The 24,979-nt window shown below is 43.8% G+C and overlaps 1 protein-coding gene across 9 annotated transcripts in view; it reads right to left on the reverse strand.

The window, feature by feature from the left end:
• Positions 1-442: 442 nt before the first annotated feature.
• The window catches only part of LOC119495195 (homeobox protein Meis1), a 234,174-nt gene continuing 209,637 nt past the window's right edge, over positions 443-24,979 (reverse strand). For 7 of the 9 annotated variants that reach the window (XM_037781445.1, XM_037781444.1, XM_037781443.1 and 4 more), the window contains 3 exons: positions 12,937-12,995; positions 10,132-10,221; positions 443-2,475 (listed from right to left, as the gene is read on the reverse strand). In XM_037781445.1, the coding sequence (XP_037637373.1) occupies positions 2,330-2,475; positions 10,132-10,221; positions 12,937-12,995 (295 nt within the window). In that variant the 3' untranslated portion in view covers positions 443-2,329. Of the gene's footprint in view, positions 2,476-8,374; positions 8,473-10,131; positions 10,222-12,936; positions 12,996-24,979 lie in introns of all 9 variants that reach the window. The other 2 variants (XM_037781441.1, XM_037781448.1) reach the window with 1 other exon arrangement.

Consider the following 24,979-nt stretch of genomic DNA (forward strand, 5'->3'; position numbering starts at 1 on the left):
CGTCTCCTCTCAGCCTCTCTGCCTCCTGAAGTGCAGTGTATCCCGGAGACAACATGGGCTGCACAGCGCTGGGCTTCAAGCGGAGCCCTTTGACTGCGGGCAACAAGGCGTGAGGGAGAACTAATCTTCCCATTTACATGTTTGCAGCAGTTTTACCTAAATGAATTTTAACGCTAAATGAAGGATAATCGCCGAGCCCCTCTTATCCTCGAGAAGATTTTGTGCAATTAGCTGCACATTATCCACAGCAATGGGAGGAAAGTTGACTTAAGTGCATGTTCCTTTAAGTATAAATGGACCTCTGCTTTTCTTTCCATGGGAATCTGTCATTTGTGCATACAGAAGTTCACTTTTTTTGTTAGAATTATTTAACAACTAGTAATATGCATGTTTTTATATGTCATATCTGCTTGTAGGAAGATAATGTGAGACTAGTTATGAGTTCTGTTATTTGAACAAAAAGTATTTATTTACAACACAGATGTACATATATACCCTTCAAAGTAAAAGCATACGAAACATGACTTGTCTTCAAAGGAATCTTAAAGATGTGCGTAATACATGTTTGAAGCAATGGATAATGGATGCATTGATAACCCACACTATGCACACACACACACGCACACATGTTCCCCCTTCACATGCATACTGCCACGCACACACACACACACACACACGCACACACACACACACACAGTGACTTTTACATTCTCTCCTGTCTGTTGATCAGCATTACATCATCTGGTTAAATCAAAATGAATGGACTGTGGTATAAATGGTGTTTTCCCATAGCCTCTGCCTCTCCCTGCTATCAGGCCGCATCAAACACTGAGGGGAGGAGAATCCATCGGCCATGCGAGTGCACGGCCTTGTGACATAAAACACATCAATAGGACACTGGAATAGACGCTCAGAGGCCCTCAATCACAGACACACATGGAGAAAAACAGGAAACAACATGTTTGCGGGACACACACTTGTAGTTTCCCATCCGCAGTGACTTTTTTTAGCTTGTTTGTGAGCATTAGCTGAAGCTCTGCATCATGTTTGTCAGCCTGTCATGATGTTAAGTCATGTTGACACCAAGATAATGCGTCCGTCCTCGTGTGAACAGAGCATAAAATGGATAAAACGATAAATTGGACAATGGCAATTGGATTAAAAAAAACCTTGTACATCCCAAAATGTTAGCTTCTCAGAAACTGTTTAGCTTGAAGTCCTTGTGTTTGGAGTTAATCCAATGAGTTATGGGAGAGTTTCGTGACCCCGAATGGTCAGAGAGTTTTCTATACCAGTAAAAACTTTCCGCCAGTAGAGGAACAATCAACTGATATGAAAATGTAAAAAAGAAAAATCACCAAAATTGGAGTTACAGGGTGTAGACACAGCAACAGCAATACAAGTTAGTTGCACCCTGCATGTATGTGGATGGGCTGTGTGTACTGTATGTAAAAAAAAAAATCGGAATCACTCTCTTACCATCCAAATAAAAGCCTGCGAGAAATAACAAACTGATCGAATTGTCCGTTTATTCACTTTTTTTTTCTTCTTTTAAAAATGCATTGTGATTCAATGGAGGGAGGGGGCAGGAGGTCAAATTTGATGGAGACGGCACACACATAGTGTGGAAAGAAATCAGGAAAAAAAAGAGAAAAAAGTTCACATCCTTTTTTTAAAAAATCTATTAGAAACAACATAATATGCAGAACAATACAATAGCATTTACAATACTTAAATTCCCAGTTCTTGTGAGAGTCCAGCGTAATTTTACAACAGTATACAGTATATTTTCTTTCTCCACTCACTTCCCAAACTAGGGGTTGATATAGTTATACTTTTAATTTCTTTTCTCTTGCTTTCCCTCCTTCCATGTTTCAATCCACTATATTTTTTAAAGGGCACCTCTTCTGCTTTGTTAGTGTCCTGTCAGATACAGACATTGGCTTCTCCTTGGTCCAATTCCATCGTCCCAAAGAGTGGAGTGCTCTTCTCAGGAAGTCTCTTTTGTTTGCCAAAGAGTCTAGAATATATCACCAGGTGCTGCATTCGCCGGAGGTACAGGCGAAAGGACACAGTGTGTCTCTCTCGTGTGTCATCTACGCTCGCAATCGCAATCACAATCACTTGTAATGGAGGAATCCATGTGGACCTAGTGGGCAGTGGCAAGGGGGCGAAGTCTAGTGCCCACCAGAGAAGAGGACAGGGTCTGTCGGGACAGGGGAGGGGGGTCATCTGGGTCGGACATAGTTTGATAATCTGTGCGTCACCGTCACTGGATACATAGACAAGGATCGTAAGCAGTCGGTGGAAGTTCTCCGTGTTGCACATATCAGCCGAATAAAAATGTTGTTGGGTCTTGGATGTGGACAGAGGGGTTGCTGTTGGTAGTTGTCGTCGTCATGATGTCGAGGAGTCCCGTCCCCGTGCTCCGTACGCCTCTGTGAGACAGGTGATCCCCTGGTTTGCCCTGCCGTTCTGAGGAAAGGGAAGATCAAAATGGTCGATCATTGATCAGGTTTGGATCAGGTAAATGAGGGAGTTTGCATTTGGCCAACAGATTGGAGTCTGCGATGGCTGATCAGAGAGAGGATTCATTTTAAAGTTTCTACTCAGACAGTATCACTGATGTTATTTGGATTACTCTGTCCTCTATCGGTTGAAACCCGCTGATGTTGTAGAGACAACAAGGTTTCACCTGGCAGCGGAGACTTGGACTTAAGTCTCACTTAAGTCAAACACAGTGACTTGAGATTTGCAAAAAAATGACTGTGTTTGAGAGGCTAAAGGTGCTAAATTACAGTATATTATAAGCTGTCATTAGTTGGAGACTCAGTGTAATTATACAATATTGTACTCTAACTGTTGAAGAAAAATAGGTTATGGTTATTATTGCATGCCTAATAATGTCTTATATAGTCTATATCTATTTTTAGGGGCAAAATATATTTGTTTACTGTTTTTTTTTTCATTGCAATAGTCTGTTTAAAGTGATCACATACCAAACAGATAATCAATGCTGATATATGCCAATAGATAAAGGAGTGATACAGTACATGCTTTGAATTCCTTAGATATAGATATGCCGTGTTCCTAGCAGACTGGATGGCGTTTAGCAGATGATAGAACTTCTATTTACAACCATAAGATACTTTGATTTGCAAAAAAATGACTTGTGAGCATCTCTGCCTGGCAGCAGTAACGTGTAAATTTGTTCAAAATTTGAACAAAGTAAAAAAACTTGAGTGCATGTGCAAAGTCATGGGGATGTTATTAAGCTCTGAGCAAACTGGCATGTTGTCTCCGCCACCGTGGCAGAACGCATTTAACTGCAAAAGCAAACTGTTGAATGAGTTAGATGTCATTAAACATTCATTAAATATGACAATAGATCACACCAGGCTTCTGAAAGCAGACTCTCACGTTACACTTTCAGGCCCGAGAGCACATGAACATGGTTGAACCCGCTGATACGACCCTGGAGGAGCAGGATAGTGTGTGGCGACTGCTGCCAACCCAACAAAGTGCTAATCTGGGTCAGAATATACAGACCAAAACCTGCCCTTCACTAAGACTGTGTGGATGTATGAGAGAGAGAGAGAGAGAGAGCATCGCAGGGTTTAGTGAGTTAATCCTACACCCTCAGTAATGCTACTTTAACAGTAGGAGAGGACTTAGAGACCAAACACACATGATCGACTTGAAGTGATACCGAAGCCCCGTACTTAACATTTCCTGCATAATCTGTTTGACTACAAGGAAACTTAACATTAGCCTTTGATTTATCTTTGCTTGTCAACAGTCAGCATTTGACTGTGGAGGTGAAACTGTTCCAGGTTAGTATTAACAAGTCAAGACTGATGAACAAAGCTTGACATCAAAAAAGTCATGTCACAAATCAACCGAAACCCATTAAACCGATGCAACCTGCTGCATGCCGTCAATCCTCCTCACACAATGAAAGATAAAGTAAAGAAATCCATCTTCACCCTCTTCTCTCCCTACATTCCTCTCTTTACAGACAAACAATAGCCGCCATCCATCTCTGCTGGTGTAAAGTCCCCGCCGAGGAACCCACGGCCATTGTTGTCAAAAGAGGAGAGGTAAGGCTCGCGGCCGCCTGTCACCTGAGAGCGCCCGGGGCCAGTCCACGCGTTCGCCGCACACACAAGAGAGGGCCACTACAGACGACACAAAGGCGGGCAGGGAAAAGCACAATGAGGTGCGGCGGGGAGGACAACGGAGGAGTGAACGCAAAGGGCCCTCGTTTGTTATTCCCGTCATCCGTCAGTTTTCACCTGAGGAGAAGAGATGCGACTTGCGTATGTATACGAGAGAGGGGCGAGCTATTATGTGAGCTGCGCTAGCTTCAATAAGCTTCCTTTCCTTTGAGCAAGGTGGTGGGGGTTACATATCTTTCTGGACCTAATGGCATCAAACTTGTGACCTTTCTATTGTGGGACGTAACCTGTGGCACTACAACAAGCTGAGCCATTAGCGGTGTCAAATCCGGTGCAGACCATATTGTTAAAGCAATGGTCCATTGCATTTTCAGACAATTGAATGTCTATTTTGCAAGTTTCTGTATTTGTAATTGTTTGTTTTGTTGTATGTTTTCTGCAGTTGAAGTGTTAGAAACAAAAAAAAACAAGGAGCAGAAGTAATTATTTTATTGACAAGAGACTAAACATCCCAATAATGACTATTTACAACTAAAAATATCATAAAATAAAAGCAAAACAATCAAGGATCTGTTGCTTTAAGTTGTTTGTTGCCTGCATATGCATCCCTGGATAACGAGAGCGTCCTGATGACTGAAGTAAATCCATGTCAAGGTTCTAATAAACGCAATGCGTGCATGAAAGAGCACACGTTGCTAATAAGGTTTTTCACTTAATAAGCCAATCAATACATTGAGCTTTCTTTCTTTCTTAGACTCCAAGGGGGATTCCAGAGGGGCCAAATCAACAGGGACACACATTCACATGGACAATACAAAGTCCCCATCGGGACCTGTTTTTTTTCTCCGAGTGTTCGTTAATAGTAAAAGTTCATCCAGCAGAAAGAGAAGTTGGGGGGTTGAGGGGAGGGATCTTGACCTCTCGGCAGAAGGTTAACAAATTTGCGCTTAATGATTGGAGCAATGAATCCTGGGACAAAGGGCCTCCAGCCGAGACTGGCAGCAAAGGGGTTACAGGCAGCGTTCACTCAAGCGTTCTGCCCGACATTTTGGGAAAAGCTGAGAGCGGGGAGGGCCGGAAAAAATTCCATACGCTCTGCGCCATAATTAATTCTTCCACCCTGTGATAACTATTGTCCTGAAACTGAAAATTACAGTTTTCAGGGGCCGCCCCCTGGCTAATTTCATGGAAGAGGGAAAGCAGGGGAGGTGGAAGAAGAGGGAAAGGGGGTAAGGGTCAGCCCGGAGTCATTCTCGTCGCTATCAAAGGCCCGGCTCGCTTCTGCTTCACTTGCCGGGCTTCATCTCCGCTGACAGGTGTATTGTTTCGCAAGGGGATCTAAGCTCTGTAATCATCGTTGGGTGGAAAGCATAACGCTCTCCACTAAGCAGGACTAATTGGCTTTAGTTTTAACTAATGTTTCAGTGTGACTGCTAGACACACCTTCTGTATCAAGGCTCAGCGCTCCCCAGCACAATAACCGCTCAATTTAGCCCCGCGGTAACAAAACCTCAACTCTGCTAATGAAAATTGCTTATAAAATATAATGAACCTGTGCTCTCGTAATCAAATAAGATAACCGTTCCCCACCCCCCCGCCGTAATAACCTATTAATTTAATTGGTCATGAAAGAATATAACACATCACTTACATTTAATTGACCTAGAAAGGAAAAGTAGCAATATTTGACGGAGGCGAGCTAGCAGCTAGCGACGGCTAGCTGATGAAGATGTAAAGAAACGACTAGTCGTGAGGAAGAGGAGATATATTTCTGTCACCATCTCTCTCCCAGCTTCTATCTCCTTCCCTCCCTCCTTTTACTCCCTCTACCCCTCCCTCTTGTCGTTTACGCTTCTCTCGCTCGCCATCTCTTCATCCGCCCCTCCCTCTTTCTGTCTACCCCTTCTCTCTCTCTCTCTCTCTCTCTCTCTGTGTCTTTTTTCCCTCCGCTGTCTACTCGTCCTCTCTCTGTGCTTTTGCCCGTCTCGCAGAGGATTCCTCTGGTGGCCCAATTACGAGATTCAGCAGGCAAATTGAGGCTGTTTAAAGCAAGGTCTGCTGGGAAGGCTAGCAGCTGCTGGAAAGAGGCAGCTTGGACACGGCGAACCAGCCCTCATGTTTACACACTCACACACATAAACACAGACGCACACACACACACACACACACTCACACACAGAAACACAGACACACACACACACACACACACGTCTCATTCTGAGAGCGCAGCCTTTCTATTACCATGTCTCCCTGCATTTCAAACCCGAAAGATGCCATTCGATGTGAGATTTTCTGTCATTGCTTTGGTCGTGGACATTTGTGACAGAAACAAGGGGCGGCGTATTTCCACCGAGGCGCGCACATACACGTACACGCACACGCACGTTCTGTGGAGGGTTAATGGTCTCTATTTTTGTAAACTGAATAAGTCAAATCCATTGGTCACACCTCTGGTGATGGCATATTTAATTTGGATCTAGTCAATTAGGCCCAGCTAAGCTCCATACCCTGCTGGCTACCTCCTCCATTTTGCACTAGTTTGTGTCCCCTCCCTGTGCCAGGAGTAATCCTATTACCATACACACACATGCACACACATACACAGTCATACAGACGCGCACGTTTGTACGCGTGCACACACCCACACATGGGCGAATGTATTTCACATATGAATGTATGTATATGATGGTATAGAAGCACCCACACAGGTATGTTCATACACACACACATGGTATACAAACACACACTGAACAATGATGTTTCACAACAATTGGACCCGTAGCCACTTTATACACACTGTGCACTGTGACAACACCAAGCCTGTATACATCCAGAATTATGTGGGAGTCTATTTGGCCCTGGGGCGAGAGAGGGAGGGAGGGAGAGAGAGAGAGGGGGGGAGAGGAGGTGAGAGAAAGATAGAGAGAGGCAGAGAATTAAAGAGAAGAAGAAGAAGAAAAAAAAGGTGTTTGTGTGAAAGAGATAGAGGAGGAAAATTGACAGTGAGAAAAAACACAAAGAGGGAGTGAGACAGAGCGAGCATTAAAAAGACAGAGAGAGGAGGGTGAGGTGGGGGGTGAGGGATGGGGGGGTGTCTCCTCTAGCTGGTTAGTGTGTGTATTAATGTGGCTCATGCATCAACAGCAACCCGGCAGATTTATGACACTTAAGGGGCGCTCACTTCTCTCTCTCTCTCTCTCTCTCTCTCTCCTTGCACCAGTGACGACTGCTTACATTTTTGCCAATCAGTCTGTTGCCATGGCAACGTCCTACCTGCCCCCCCCCCCCCCCCCCCCCCCCACCCAACCAACCCCCCACCTAGTCCCCTACCCCACCCTATCTCACCGCCGCCCACCCCCCCTGTCCCGACCCAACCCCGCCTTCTTTCCTTGTCATCACCCCTCTCTCCCCTCTTTACCCCCATTCGCCTTCTTCCTGCTCATATCCTCCTATCATCCTTCAATGTTTCATAGATATTTGTAACATTACACGAATGCTTGATTTCCAATAGTTTCATTCAAAACATATTTGCATCATTGATTATCATCAATAATTGCTATTTGTATAATGTATACGAGTATGCATGTTCAAACTCGCTTTTATTCTCTCTCCCCTCTTTCTTCATCTCTCTCTCTTGTTCTTGGAGGATGTTTTTTAAGGATGTTTGTTACTGTATCTATTGGATATATGAGAGAGAGAGACAGCTACACACACACACACACACACACACACACACACACACACACACACACACACACACACACACACACACACATTACATACACAAAGAGTTACAAGGTTGTGATCAAACGCTCTTATCAGCAGACTGAGGGTGGGACAGTTTGAGAAAGATTAATAGAGAAAAGAACGAGGCCATGTTTGTAACAAAAAAACATTTAAATGAAAAAGAAAGAAAAAAAGTACAAATTAAGAATGGAGTTTGGAGAACATTTGCAAAACAAGGACTTTACGCTAACTAAAACACCCAGAAGTATATTGGTGCAAAACCAGTGAGAGATCCCATTTTTATGAACGCTTTAAATTGCAACCTAAAAGCAGATTCTCACCTCCTGATCTGCAGTGACTGTTTACATGAATGATGTACTGTATATCTGAGTCTGAGACCCCCCCCCCATTGAAAACGGACACCAATGTGGAGAATTAAAAAAAAAATCTGTGAGTCAGTGTGTACTTACATCCCCCGTTGTGTTGCGATTGGTCGGACTGGGGCGGGGCTACATGTAGTGCCACTGACCTTCCATGCCCATGTTCATGCCCATTCCACCCATTGCTCCTGAGAAACACAGAGGCAGTGCATTTAGACGCAAAACCATGGTAAAAAGGTGTAATATGTCAATCCACTCCAACTAAAGTTATTTAACCTCTTAAGCCCTACAGGGTGCTGGAAGGTGTGGTTCACCTAGACAGACATACCCAAAACAAATCAAGAATAGCTCCAGAACTACCAGGTCTATATGCATGATCTTGGTCTCTATGGAGAGGTAAGACTTCAGAGGATTCATCCCCAGTGTGAGTAACATTGTGACTGTTATTATGCCTGAGTAAACTGTGATGAACCAAAGGGAAAATTTAATTTTTTTTAGATAGAAATAACACAAAGCACATAGATTCTACAAAGATTTTTAAGTAAGGATAGGACCAGGAGGACTCTCCGTTGGGCCACTTGGATACCCAAAGTGTGCCAAATGGGTTTTTCTACCTCTTGAAAGGGAATCTGGCTATAAAATACTACTGATATCCACTACAGGAGGCTACGTGCACACAATGGAGCCTTTGGCTATGACATTTACCCTGTGCATCATCACATTCTACCATTGTGCACGGTATAAAATCAATAAAAAAAAAACTAAATTGTATAATTTTGACTCCAAATGGAGTAGTTTTATTATAATAATGAAATATGATCAAGTCAAACTTAGATAATAACAAATAAGATCAATAACAATGTAAATAAGATAACAAAAAATAAGTACATTTAATATGAAAACTGTCAAAAATATTATAAAGTAAAAATAAAATTTCTCATGCGTTGATTTTGTAAATAAAATATTAAAATAATTGACAAACAAAAAATATTTGGACAAAATACACTTGGAGTGTTGTTTTAGTAGCGTTAAGGCCTCGTCTTTTAGAGACAATTCGGACAAAAGACCACCACAGCATCTTATGAAGTTTTTAAAGGGCAGTGTTTTAACACACAGCTCAGCCGAACCCAGTTCCGGATGTTTTCATTCAATTATTGCAACCAAGTGTAACCAAGAAAATGTTTGCAGACTGACAGGAAAAACACAGAGGAACTAACTTGACAGACAACATAGCAGAGAAGCACACTGGCTTAAATGTGGCAGGGCGAGGTGTGGTGAAAGGGGGGGGGTTAAGTAGCCTGACAGTTTATCCAAACCTGCTGACTTTGAGTGGAGGGTGAGATAGGGTTAGAGACTTGAGAGAATCCCAGAAAACAGGGGATAGAGGAGGAGGAGAGGAGCTTAAGGACAAACTCTGGGATTAGACCTGATGGCGTGAGAGAGAGAGAGGGACTGAGAGCAAGGGAGTGGGAGTCAGGAAGGGGATGGTTGTGTAATGTGATTGACCACACCTGTTCTGGTTTGTGTGTCTAAGGAGGGGGAGGCAGCAGTGTGTACAGTACGTGTGTGTCTTTATCACTGTGTTTGAGGGTGCACATACCGGCCCAGCTTACACTTAAACCTCCACACGGCGACCGTATAGCTTCCACTAAGTGCTCGTGTGTGAGAAAAGACATGGCTGGTAGAGTAAACCACCAGATACTGTATGAAACACACTAGAGATACTGTTAGAAGATGAGAAAGGAGGCAGGGAAAAGGAGGGCAAAGACATGGAAATGAGCTAACGACAGCAAGGAAAGGAAGATGGGAGGAAAGAAAGGGACAGACACGCAGAGAGAAAGCCTTACCAGGTGGTCTGATTCCCATGTGCTGCTGGCCGTCCATGACGAAGCCCCCCATCGGCTGGCCATCTGGATTGTAGGGAGCTCCTTGACTTACTGTGGATGGAGGAGGAGACAGAGGGAGGGGAGGGATGGAGGGATTGGAGGGAGGAGACGGAGTGGTCAATTAGTGCTTTTAATTAAGGCTCAGTGGCCGAAGCGGGATCATCTGTTGGCCGGTGCACGCACAGGGAGCCGCCGTTGTGTTTCAACGTCATTCTGCTCCGTGTCTGTGCAGCCCGCTCTCCACTGTAAGCCCCTGGTAGACTTTAATGCGTCCAAATGCTCTAATAGGGATCGGACTGAGAGAGTTCCACACACACTACGCTTCACTGAGGTGAGATTTGAGCCATCTGGAAGAGGTGACAACTGTTTACAGGATGACTGATAGAAAACCAATCAAACATGGATGGATGGTGGATCAAATTAGATTGTACTTAACATATTTTTTGTCAGTTCCACTGTAGCTGTATTTCCATTCATTTGTCAAGAGTATTTTAAGCAAACATGAAATGCCGCAAAAAAAGAAATGCGAATTAGGCCATCAACTGGTTTAGAACGAATCAACTCGGCTACAGCGTAGTTTGGTCAGAAGTTGGCGCTAAAGGCTAAGTATGGCTGTAATCTTCCAGTAAACAGAGTAGAAGAAGAAGTAGAGGTTGCGAACCAGAAACAAAACAAGTCAGCTTGGCCATCGAACCATCATGTGTCAGGAATTGGGTACGTTTTAATTGTTCCTTCTTGTCAGCTATCTTCTTGTCATCGGCCATGTTTCATGTTGTCCGGAGACGAAGACAAGCATTCAAACCATGGATGTATAAAGAGAACTGGATACAGCGTTGGAGGCGGTCTCCCGTTGTTTCATGAGAGTTGCTCAGTGGCGCATGGAGCCAAAATGGCTCAACTGCCGAGTGATAAAGTACCCGGATCATCCGGCAATCTTCCGCATCCATTGGGCCCATAAAGCAGACACAGTAACGTTTCCTTTAACTCCTCCTCCCAGCCCTCGCTCCAGCCTCGGTCTTGGTCTCATTCACATGAGCGGAGGAAGGGAAATAACTCTGTATTCGGCTATTAGTGCATTTTACAACTTTTAGGACCTGATGATTTAAATAAGGGTCATTCATGTATTTATACTGGGAAGTTCATTTACCTGAAAAAAATTATCCACTGAGTTATAGACATCTCCTTCCCAATGTAAGTCTATGGGGAAAAAGTATTTTTGGGCCCAATGGCATCACGTGACGGACACAGAAGTTGTAGTACCGCCGTTTGACCACTACGAAAATTAGGATCGAAGCGCGGTGCTCTTCATGGGGGCTTGATTCGCACATTATGGGAATCTCCAAGAAGATGCTGACATTGGAAACAGCTGATCAGTCATGTGAGTTAAAAGTTTACTACTTTAGAATTTATCCGGCAAAGGCAAGCGTAAAAATCTTTTTTTGCAATGGAGAAATCTAATTTTGCCGTTTCTATACAGCTTTTCTAATGTGATACTTCAAAATGTGCATAAAGATGTGTGAATGGAAACACAGCCACTGTCTGCATCATATATATATATGTCATCATACATGTGAATCAGCTTTTTCATCAGCTCTTCATCAAAGCTATCTAATATTTACACTGAGTGAAATATTCAAACCAAACACCATTCAATCAAGCATTTACGGGAACTTTTGTTTTTTCTGACAACATTTTGAAAATAAGAGACTTTTAAGACTATAATAACTTCAATCCAAAACATTGCTGCTATATAACGCAAAGACAGCTTTGTTTATGACCTTCAACATAATTGCTGCTCCTATCAAAGTAGGATTATACACATGATCAAAAGAACAAAATGAGTTCCAGGCTGAAGCTCTGATCGGTTTGCCTCTGTGGCAACAATAAGTCATTCTTGCTGAGTGGCCTCAGAATCTGCGCCTACCTAAATGCTTTATCTAATAAATACTGCCTATAACTGAGCAGCAACGATAAGTGAAACCTGATAGGGTTCCTATTTTTCGCTCGCCTCCATTGTTCTGCTCTCATAGAAATCCACTTACCTTCGATTCAGGCTGTTTGGGGGTCAGTCAAGCAAAAGCAAGAACTCGGCCCCACTGAATGCCTTTGAACTTTACTGCGCCCCTAATGCCACCCTGACCTCTGACCCCTATTACAGGTAATAAAGTTTACGGCAGTCCAAACCAAGCCATGCACCAGGGGGACCGCTCACTCCCCTCGCTCCCTGAAACAGCCACAAATAGGGTTGTGGGGGGGAGTTTAAAGGAGTGAGACGGGGGTGGGGGGTAAAAACAGGTCTGGAGCCAAAAAGCCAAACAACGGTCACCCAAAAAAAGAAACGGGTGTAGCTCTCTTTATGTTTTGGTTTGAGGAAGGTTTTTTTTTTTCCTTTTTGCCTGGATGGCGAAGGGGAGAGGAAGGGGTTAAGAGCAAACTCTACTGAGAACACAGCTAGTTTTGTTTACAGGCTAAGAAAAATAAATCCACTCGTCGTTAACTCATTTTCAGCCAAATTATTATATTTTAATAATAGTTTCTCACCCCAAATGGCACGTCAAAGTTGATTAATGCTTGCTGTTAATGTTTTGGTTCTTAATTTTAGTGGTCAGTCACGACACTGAAAGGGGAAAACCCCGGGAGGTTTTTGGACATTCCAGGATGGGGGATCAGTCCTGTATTTACCAGCGCAGGGGCCTCCGAGTGCATGGTGGAGTGTGGACGGCTTTCGCCTGCGTGACTTGAATACAGTAACTATAGGAGACTTGCCTGCACGGTTTGACTGGTCAATCATGGGCTGGACTATTCTCCTCCTGGCGTTAATGAACCTGGAGAAGATGAAGAGATGGAGGAAGAGGGTGGATGGAGAGAGGGAGGGGACAAAGAAACAGAAACACAGTTAGTGTATTTCTCAAAACAAGATCGGGCAAAAATTGCTGACTAAGACCTTGAAAATCTTGGCACGCAGCACAAAAACAAAAGCGTTGCCAAACCAGTCTCTTTCTCTTAGCTAACCATAACAGTGATATGGAGAAACGGTTCTCCCCTAAGCAACCCTGAGCCCCGGTAAAGCCTCAATAGTCACGGCAAAAGTCACATCTTAACAGCCTTACCGACCGAGACAGTTGTCTTTCACTACGCACAAGTCCACGACTTGTATAAACTTGCCCAGCCTCAGCTTATACACAGTCCCATCGGCCTACACACTGGGGTCTTTGTGGGGCGAGGCTTAACCGGGATATTCTCTCTGCCTGTTTGAAACACGTCGACCCATCTCGTTTAGTCGGAGAACGCTCCGCCTCGCAACGAGCTGAGATTGCTGACTGTTTAACACACTTGGCTTCGCGCTCGGCAGTGTGGGAAGTGTTGCTGACAGAAACGTGTCACGTTGCCACTGGTGAGAGGCATTGTTTTGGGTGATACCCTGTTAAGACAGGTGACCATGTGTTACTCTGTGACAGGCAGCAGGAGCTTTTTTTAGTGACTGCGTGTGTTTTCACAGTAGCAGGTTTTGGTATATATATAGGCTGCCGTGGACAAACCCCTTTACCCCGTGACCTCCAATAAAAGCACACGGTCACAACATTTATTGTTCTCACACATGCACACACACAGTTACTCATATTTAAATCTGCTACCCATTCATTTTAAACTGCACACACACACATACACACTCTTAATCTCTCTCCTACGTCCATTCACGCCCTCACACACACTCACCCAGGCAGCGCTCTGGCCTTGCTCAGCCTAACCTCTTGTGAAATGACCCTTTGACCTGTAATGACCCCAAGGAGAGAGGGCTCTTGGGGCTTCTGACTTGATTTATGTGTTCCTGCTGTTGCCCCACCGGACACTTCTATTTCATCTCTAAAAGGAGGGGGCATTAGCTGAACTTTAAGGGAACAATAGTCGTGCAACACTTGTGAAGCTGGATAAAAAGAGCATTTAAGAGGTCCAAGGGAAGGAGAGGAGGAGGCACAGGAACAAAAGGACACTAGCTGGTGCATCTGTTTGACCCCTAATAAGTGAATATCTCTTTAATATTCCTTCTCTAACAGCTTTATGGTGCTCCTCCTGTTTTTTTTTCTGCCCGCTATCTATCCTGTATCACCTTCTCCAGACAGAGCTGCAGGGTGATTAGGAGACAGAGAGTGGCAGAGACAGATAGCAGGAGAAAGGGAGAATGATCTGCAGCCTAATTGTTCCCTTGCATTGTTTTTGTATAATTGCACTGTTATATCTTGTAAGCCACTTTAAAAAAAGTAATTCATTTAATAATTAATTTTTAACAGGGGTGCAAGAGGAGCTTTCTGTGCATGAAATAGTCACGAAATTTAATATTTTTGTGTACTAATTTCCCTTTTTTTTGGTGATGCTCAGCATGACTGTCAGCGACATATTTTTTGTATGTTTTCCTACGAATGTCCAGCAACACATGACGGACGTGTCAATTTCTGCTCCAGTCTTTTAAAAATAAAACAACTTAGTTAGGTTTAGGAAAAAAAATTCGGCCAAAACACTTGGTTATTTTGACCCAGTTGAAGCGTTAATATGTCAATATTAACATTTGGTTATTCAGCCATACCAATATATGGTTATTTTGACCCAGTAACAATATCATATTTACATTTTTGTTGGGTCAAAAATTAGACCAAAAGCGGTGGTTACTTTTACCCAGTTTAATGCTATTTTTAAACTTTATATTTGGGTCATAGCTCAAAATTTTACCCAGTGCTATGTTATTTTTAAAAGTTAAGTGACAAATAAATCAACGTTGACTTCTGGTTTCACACGAAACACGAACAGCGGTCTCCTGGGCGAAAGTCCAATGTTTTTTGATCCACCCGTCCACCCCGACCTCCTCCCTACGTGACGTTCGCCGCTCTTTATACTTCCCGTTTCACAATTACGTGTATTACATGTGCACGAATCAATACATTACATTTCTTGACTATTTCACGAACCGCTGTGCGACTGTTCTGTTCTGTTCTGTGAGATGATCTGAGAAAAAAGAAATAAAGAAAAAAATGGACCGGGATCTTATCCGCCTTTGACCTCCATGCTCTGGTAATTTTGTTGTCTATTCGTTACAATATGTTGAATTGGAATTTGGGGGGAGAGAGACAGAAAGAGCTCGGGAGGAATGCAAGAATGCACTGACATGGCAGAGCACCATCAAATGAGGGAACGTCTGGAGTTTTATCACCAACACCCCCTCCCTCCCTTCCTCCCTCGCTGCCCTGTTTTGCTGGGGGAGATATGGGAGGAGGAGCGAGGGAGAGAGGGCAAGGAGGGTTGAGGAGGCCTGAGCATTCCTTTAACTCTCCTCTCCTCTCCTCTCCTCTCTTCTCCTCTCCTCTCCTCTCCTCTCCTCGCCGGGCCCTTTATAGAAGGATGAGGTCACGTCGAGGCCAGCGCCCGTCTAACTGTTGACCTCTCCTTCTCCTCACCTCCTTCCTCTTGTCTTTCATTGCTGTCTCCTCGCCTATGTTCTTCCTCCCTCGCGCTTTTCTTTCCTTCCTCTTTATTTCTCTGTATCTAAAATACACTGATGCAACAAAGGAGGTTGTTTTGGCAATAGGTGTGCACCTCTGAGGAAGTCTGGCATTTGTTCCTGGCACAATGGGGCTCAGGGAGGAATGTAATAGACTTGTAACTCGATGTGACCTCCCAGAAATATGGCACCAGTGCTTTACTCTAAGGATTAATGCATCAATGAAGTAATAATCCTACTATCACCGCTATACTGCTGCTACTAGACCTACAATTGCTGCTCCTAACAGAACAACTACGGTGACTCTATCTCTCGTACCTCCCTCTCTGTCCCCCTCTGTATCTGTTTCCTTCTCCTGCTCGCTCCCTCCTTATCATTCCTTCCCTGTATGGTGGAAACTGGCGGTCCACCTCCCAGCAACGAACCCACACTCTAACCCCCCCCCTCCTCCTCGCAAAAACTCTCGCCGGTTTCCTGTCCCCGTCGTCCCCATATCTGAGGCCAGATGCACCATGGGGGCTGGAACAAAGGATAAAATGCCTCTCATAATAGCAGCCAGGGGAACGGAGCGATGGAGAGCGGGAGAATGGGAGGGAAGGAGGAGTGAGAGAGTGGAGAAAAAAAAAAAAAAAGGCAAGGGGGCTCTGTTCTGCAAACCAGACACTCTTGCTGTGACCGTTAATAAGCTGACGGAGAGGAAGACTGTGAGAGAGAGGGAGAGGTAGGGTGAGGGAGAGAAAAAGAGAGAGGAAATAAGACGTAGAGGGAGATAAAGAGTGATGGAGAGACGGAGAGGAAAGAGAGGAAGGGAGAGAAGAGAAAAGCGGAGCTCCTCTATTAGGGGGAGTGAGGCTTCACCTTTGCACGACCCCTGGGTGCTATAGGGCCAGTGTTTATGGCCTGTTCATTCCCCTGCTTCCCATCACAACACAATGAGCTGCACTATTCAGCTCCGCTCAGTGCAACAATAGCTGGGCTATTTTGGCGTGACACACCACTGGTGGTACGCCTAAAGTTGGGCACAAAAAAACACCAAAAGACAAGCACGAGGAAGGAAAATGAAATAAAAATTTGGGCCTCGTGTAGTTCAGGGAATCCAGCATACTGTGAACACTGCCAATGGGTGTGGGTTTCGATTCCCACCATGGGCACACATGCTCCCATGGTACAGTGGATCATATCAGCCATATGTTACACCAGAACTGAAGACTCTTAAAAGTCATAAAAGAAACTGTATTCTTTGTTGTTCTGCCTCCAATCTATTTCTCCTTCTGAGATCGCTAATGTCTGGATTAATCCTCCCGCCCCGCTCCCTCCTTCTCTGGAAAGAGTGGAACTGATTGCGACGGCGTCTGCCAAGCCCTTGCTAATGTCCTATTCTCATTACACCCGAGACACACACACACACACACACACACACACACACACACACACACACACACACACACACACACACACACACACACACACACAAACGTACACCGACACGCTGAGCCGAGGCAGCCGCACACAGGTGTACACGAAGCACACGTGAAATGCCCAATTAAAAGCAAGAAATTGTCTTTTTCATCAGCTGCCTTTGTTGCGTGACCAATTAGGGGATAATTTAATAACGAGCAGTGGAAAGATGCAGATTGGATATACAAAAGGTTACTCCGCGAGCTCGTTGATTTAAATTCATGTGGAGTTCTCAATTTCTGTGGCACACATACTCACACACATCTCCCGAGCCTACCACCAGTATTATACTAGTAATATGAGACACACAAATGTGCACACACACACACACACACATATACACGTTCTCTGCACTCACTACCAATATTACATTAGTAATCTGAGAGAATGTGCGCACGCACAGGCCTGCAAACACCTCGCTTTTATACACAGCTGGATGTTCCAGCATCACACACGCCATCAGGACCCGGTGGTGGATTTCAGCGCACGCCGACAGAGGTTTACATGCATATTAAAATCTGAGAGCCGCTTAAAATAACTGTGTAACCACACACTCCTCCTAGCTGCCAATCAATGTGATTTAAAAGCACTAAAAAGAAAGCCAGCTCTGACGGGTAGAATCATGTAGCTCATCATCAGGTTGTCACTGCGCGGCTCGCATCGATTGTCTGCTGCTCAACCACAATTAACGCCTGGCCCGTATATCCTTCCTACTTACTGGTGAACAAACACACACACACACTCACTCACACACATTCATGCAAACTAAAAGTTATTTTATCGGAATTAATTTAGTTACTTAATTCTTTTATCTGAATTGTTTCTTTGGACTTTTTTGACTACACTCGACACAAATTAGTCCCACACCTAAAAACAAATACTACACAGAAGCAGTTGCACCTACACAAATACAGTCACCAGTCATAAATCATAAGCTAAGCATTCAAGCTTCATGTTGGAGCTAACACACACACACACTTTGCGCCCCATTCAGTCACACCTTGTATCCCTGCAGAACTTTATTATCAGGTCCCGTGTCCCAGCACATCTCCATCTTCTTAAGTAATTAGTTATTTTATTAGAGCTCACACGTTCTCTTATGCACAGCAGGGGGGTGGCAGCGCATTTGTGCGCACGTACCTGCACACTGTGTGTGTATAAGTATGTGAGCGTAGTGCACGTGGGTGTGTGCGAGGGAATTGCAGTTATGAGTTTCTCCCCTCGTTCTCCTCAGTTGACGAGTTAACTCGTAAATCACCTCCTTCTCTTTTCCCTCCCTTCCTCTCTTCCTCTCCTCCGCAGTGTCGTTCTCAGGTCAGATGCTCAGATTAGATGCTTCAGATTAGTTTAAATAAACTAATGCAGCTGCTTGCAGAGCTCCATTTGCATCAGACACTCCTGCTGCATTTATAGTGTTTGCATGATTTGAATTTGGACCAATACTGCGAAAACTATTTAGACAGTATTCAAAACACTGAGGAGTGAATTTACTTTTACAAGCACTGCTGTGACACTTCTTGGTATTGAGATTACCATATTAGGCTATGCATTTAAGTCTTTTCACAAGGAAAAATACATATATATATCTTTAATTTATGATGGAGATGCAAATGAAAAGAGAAGGAACATTATTTAGAACAGTGGTTCCCAATGTTTTAAGCTTGTGACCCCCCTGAACCCAGGACAACTTTGAGCCAAGATGTGGATTGTGCAAACGAGGATGCAGCTATCGATGAGTAAGCCATACCTAATATAGTGTAAAGAGACTTAATTTGTCTGTGCAGCGTTCAACACGTAGAAACATCTACAGCGCGTTACAAACGCAATCAAGACACTGCGTGCGCTCACTTGTCAACGAGTAACACTGTTCTCACTGTTTTCCCCAAAGCTGCCCCGACCAATCAAACAGCTACAAGCTCCTACACACAAACATACACCCTTCCCATGATCCTATGTGCTTCTTAAGCTCCTTCTATAGAATGAAGACCGTGGAGAAGGTGTGATACCATAACATATTACCTCAGCTGTGGCACTGTGACAGACATAAACACGCATGCATGTTCACACACGCACACCGATACATATAAAAACAATATGAAACACATATTTGACAAGTAAGGTTGAAGTAAGGTCATGTTGGAGTCACATGACCCAGTCTGCAGCTAGGCTGTTATTAGACAGGAGGCCTGTGTTTTGAGTCAGTAATGCATATGAGTCGTTATTGGCAGGCAAATAGTTCCTGAACCATCTCCAACAAACGCATGCATAGCTACGCACAGACACACCCACTGATCAGGACATGCTGGTCTGCCGATTCAGCTCCTAATAACATGGATTAATAACGTGGATTAGCTGGATCCAGCGCCACATATGGAGGGAAACATAAGAAAACAGTGTGAAATTTAAAAGGAGCTTTAGACTGAGAGCAGCCGCGGGGTCACTTAATCCCCATTACTGCACACACATAAAATACAAGTATGTAAGCACACACACACACAGTCCCTGTTGCTCTACTACCCAAGAGCCCAGTGTCCATTAAGAGAGCCATGAATCTACCACTAAAGCTGGTTTTACAGAGTGGAGCGACAGGCCGGGTAATCACACACACACACACACACACACTCACAAACTGGAGAAGAGCTCAGTGTGTATGTGTGTTTAGTGTGTTTAGCGTGTACGTGTGTGTCCATGACAACCAGGTACCTCTCAGAGTTATAGAGAGGAAATGTTGGCCACTAGAAAAACATACATGAACTCATTGGCTCGACTATGCAGCATATTCACTGACTTCTAAATAGGACTTGCCAAAAGGCAAAATGTAAACAGAGGGTGGGAGAGAGAAAAACTAGAATTACCGCCTCACGGTCTGTGCCTCCGCCAACCAGGCAAGTTGCAGTTTACATCCATGTCTGTCTATCATTTTATCCTATTAGATAGTTGTGTGAAATTGTCATAATTAACATACGAACTCCTGAGTTATGGCCAAAACCGTGTTTTATGAGGACACAGTGACCTTTGACCACCAAAATCTAATCAGTTCATCTTTGAGTCCAAGTGGACATTTGTGCCAAATTTGAAGAAATTCCCTCCAGGCGTTCCTGAGATATCGTGTTCACGAGAATGGGACAGACAACCGGAAAACATAATGCCTCCGGCCACGGCTGTCGCCATGTATGCATGTCATAAAGAAGTCATTAAGAAAGTCATAGTATAGTATGTCATGAACTAGAATTACTGCCTCGCAGTTGTATGTCTGCGCCAACCAGTCAAGTTGCAGTTTACATCCACGTCTATCATTTTATTCTATTAGATAGTTGTGTGAAATTGTCATAATTAGCATATGAACTCTTGAGTTATGGCCAAAAATGTGTTTTGTGAGAACACAGTGACCTTGACCTTTAATTAGTGATGTTACGTGCTGTGCCGAGGCTTCGTAGTGTGTTTCGAGTAATAAAGGAAGTTGTCTGTGAAGCGCCTATCGAGGCTTGTATCGTTTTAGATCAATGACGTCATTGTAGAGTTATCTTATTAACTTATTATTCCTGAATAAAAACAAATAATTTCTCCCATCTATCATTTTCCTATAGTTACTCAAGCACATTCACTGCCCTCTGCCCGGTTGAACCACTGCCACATATCTGGAACAGATCTGCCTGTTTTACACTAATTGACCAATAGGTATTTTTGTGAGCACATGAAGCTCAGATGAAGCCTCGTGAAATGAACCCTTTTGCAAACCAATTTGCTGGAGAGCTTCAGTGCTTCATCTCGCCATCACTACCTTTAACCACCAAAATCTAATCAGTTCATCCTTGAGTCAAAGTGGACATTTGTGCCAAATTTGAAGAAATTCCCGCCAGGCGTTCCTGAGATAACACGTTCACGAGAATGGGACAGACAGGCCACGGCTGTCACCGGCGCGGAGGCATAAAGAGTCATAGTATAGTATGTCATAATAAAGTAATTAAAAAAGTCATAGTATAGTATGTTATGAACTAGAATTACTGCCTTGCAGTTGTATGTCTCCGCCAACCAGTCAAGTTGCAGTTTACATCCACGTCTGTCCAAAATGTCATCACTTCATCATTTTATCCCGTTAGACATTTGTGTTAATTGTGTCATAATTAGCATGTGAACTCTTGAGGTACGGCCAAAAATGTGTTTTGTGAAGTCACATTGATCTTGACCTTTGACCACCACATTTTAATCAATTCATCCTTGAGTCTAAGGGTGCTTTCACATCAGGGACCCAGGTCAGGATCCGAGTACACTTGTCACCAATGTCCAGTTTGTTTGATTAGTGTGAACGCTCCGTACCGTACTCGGGTACGGATCATGTGTACTCGGATACGGTTTGCATCAGGTTTTGGTGAGTTATTTTTTGTTTCTGTGCAGTTTGAATGACGTGTCTTATGATGCTCTGCCACAGAACAGCTGATCTCAACATAAACAAATATATGTGGATGATGATGCAAGTGTACTCGGGTACGGAACCACTTTACTAATGTGAAAGCTGAGAGGAGAGGGGGGGGAATCATACTCGGGCACGATAAATCATACCTAATATGAAAACGCCCTGAGTGGAAGTTTGTGCAAAATTTGAAGAAACTCCCTCCAGGTGTTCCTGAAATATGGCGTTCACGAGAATTGGAAGTATTATTTACGGAAAACCCGAAAAGTAATCCGGCGCGGAGGCATAAGTTCAGAATACAAGAGACAAAGAAGAAGAAAAAAGGCAGAGAACAAGAATAAGACATCATAAGGGAGCGTGAGCAGCTGTCACATGTGACCTCCATCGCTCCCTGTATCCCTGTTCCTGCTTCCCTTCACACACATCCAGACAAGCTTGGACTCAGTCAGCCAGTCATCCATCAATGCCAGAGAGAGGGTATGGCTGGAAGCCTGGCTTTACCCAGAAACAACATGGCTGTCCTGCGCTGCCCACTCCACAAACACAACATTGGACAGAGTCTGTGTCCTGTAGCCTTTGGGCTTGGATCGAAATACATGTGCGTCTATGTGTGTGTGAGTGACTGTGTGTTGTGTATGTAGAAGCTGTGTTAGCAGTTCTCTCTTTGTATGTCATTCTGCATATGTATTTGCATGTAAATATATACAGTGTGTGTGCTTCTGCTCACCATGTACGCAAATAAATACACAAATTTAGCCACCAAGAAAAAAAAATCTTAGTTTGCACACACACACACGCACACAAACACACACACACACACACACACAGAGCACAGAGATGACCAGTGTCACACAGAGCCAGTATTGCTGACAGGGCTTGCGGTGCAGGACTGCAGCAAACACACAGTGGTTGACCTAAATCCCCCCATACTGCCCGTGTCATATCCTGTCTCTGCGCGTGTCACTTCCCCCCGCTGGCTCACAGCAGCCATCGCTATGGGGATCCCTCTGACTGCCCAGAAACTAGCAAAGGCAGTTTTAGGCAGTTTACATCCACAGTCAGCAAACACGAAGTGGAAGTGTGGAACATTTTGAAAAACAAAAAACTGAGGTAAACTTGTTTCATTTCTTTAACATATTAACATGCTTGTATTTGAAAATCAGCTTGTTATAATTAGCAAAACTACATATGTATATCTATTAGGGCTGTCAATTGATTCAAATATTAAATTGTGATTAATCGCAAATTAATCGCACATTTTTCATCTGTCCAATATGTACCTTAAAGGGAGATTTGTCAAGTATGTAATACTCTTATCAACATGGGAGTGGACAAATATGCTGCTTTATGCAAATGTATGTATATATGTATTATTGGAAATCAATTAACAACATAAAAAAATGACAAATATTGTCCAGAATCCCTCACAGGTACTGCATTTAGCATTAAAAATATGCTCAAATCACAACACGGCAAACTGCAGCCCAACAGGCAACAACAGCTGTCAGAGTGTCAGTGTGCTGACTTGACTATGACTTGCCCCAAACTGCATGTGATTATCATAAAGTGGGCATGTCTGTAAAGGGGAGACTCGTGGGTACCCATAGAACCCGTTTTCATTCACATATCTTGAGGTCAGAGGTCAAGGGACCCCTTTGAAAATGGCCATGCCAGCTTTTTTCTCGCCTAAATTTAGCGTATGTTTGCAGCGTGATTTAGCCTCCTTTGCAACAAGCTAGTATGACATGGATGACAATGGATTCTTTAGGTTTTTTTTTGTTTCATATGATGCCAGTATCTTCACTCTAGCTCTTAAACTGAGCCTGCTACAACATAAAAATCGCAAGTTGCATTAATGAGTTAAAGAAATTAGTGCCGTTAAAAATAATTTGCGTTGATGTGTTACTATCGCATTAACTTTGAGATATCTATATATACAGTAAGTAAACCTATATTAAGGGGATAAATCAGTTGTTAACATCTCTAAAGTATGAAGTAACCAGCAAATAATATTGTAAATTTACTAAGAATCACTAAGACCTTTTATGATGGTGAATATGTCTGCAGGATTTCAGAACAATCCCTGATTTAGTTCTCCTCATCAACGGTGGCCGACAGTCTGTTCGCCTCATCGTTTTATGCTTTGTCCACAATCCTTTTACATAGAACCGTCACTTATCTTAATTGCACAAAATCAATGTCAGTCTTCTGCCTGTTAATTGTAGGAGAAGGTGTCCTAATTTTCCTAGATATTCAATTTTGGCACAAAAACACTTGCTCCGTGTCCCCGCGGATTCCCTCCACAACAGCGTTTGATCAGCACAAGAAAACACCAGCGTGAGAACGACAACTGACTGAAGGCGGCGAGTATACGACGGCGGCCATGTGTGCTTCAGCTCAGACCCTGGCATTCACGTTCTGCCGCCTTTCATGTTTTGGACCCCCCTCCACTACTACAAAAGAGGGTTGAAAAGCAAGGGAGAGGAGTGGGGAGGAAAGAGGAGGGAATAAAAAAGACAGAGAGAGAGAGAGGCGAATGAAGAGAAATGCAGGTTTGGCCTCGGGCGGCGTGCTGTGATGTAAGAGAAACAGAGAGTGAGAGGAAGAAAGAGGGAGGAGGGGAGGGAGGAGAGGTGGTGTTTGGTTCACAGTGTGTCTTTGCACATGGACACCTATACATACACGTCCACACACATTTCGTGTTGACACAATACAGTATAGACGGAGTCGTGTCTACACAGGCTAAAGATTCCTGTAAAAGGCTATTGGTAGCGACAGACTTCAGACGGAAATATTGTTCTTGAAATGATTTTCCACATTTTAACTCTGTGTTGAAATCTGAGGGGGTGAGGTCATATCTAGTGAAACGTGTGTGTTCATGTGTGTGTGGTGTTTGCTGTAATGTCAGGGAGTTTCAGGTTGAAGCAACTTGACAGAGCTGCAGTGTATGAAACAGGCTCTAGGGCATGGCCTGCTAATTCCAAAACACACACACACACACACACCTAAGAAGTCTTTCTGCGAACAAGTTCCAGCATCTCTCTCTCTCTAGCCTGTCAACATACTGAACCATGCTAATCATCTCACTCTACCTGTTTGTCTCTCTCTCAAATAATTTAAAAGAACATTCTGGTTAATTACAACTTGGGTCTTATTTACGTCGGCCATCGTTTCATTGTGCTCACCAAAGTAATATCTGTGACCCGGACATATTTGATGACAACATCTTATAGCTTTTGTCCAATCCGGTCTCATGGGAAGGCGTATAAATACCACGACATTACACAGACATCCCACGTGTCATAGACATCTTAGTACGCCACACAAACTTCACTAATGTAACTTACAAAACAAAAAGCATCGGTCAACAACGGCCTCGAACACGGGTCTCCCCGTCCCGCCCACCAAGACTGGTCTTTCTCACTGCTTATACTACACCATTAACTCTT

This window comes from Sebastes umbrosus, chromosome 10 (assembly GCF_015220745.1).
Source record: "Sebastes umbrosus isolate fSebUmb1 chromosome 10, fSebUmb1.pri, whole genome shotgun sequence".
In the NCBI taxonomy this organism is placed as follows: domain Eukaryota; kingdom Metazoa; phylum Chordata; class Actinopteri; order Perciformes; family Sebastidae; genus Sebastes; species Sebastes umbrosus.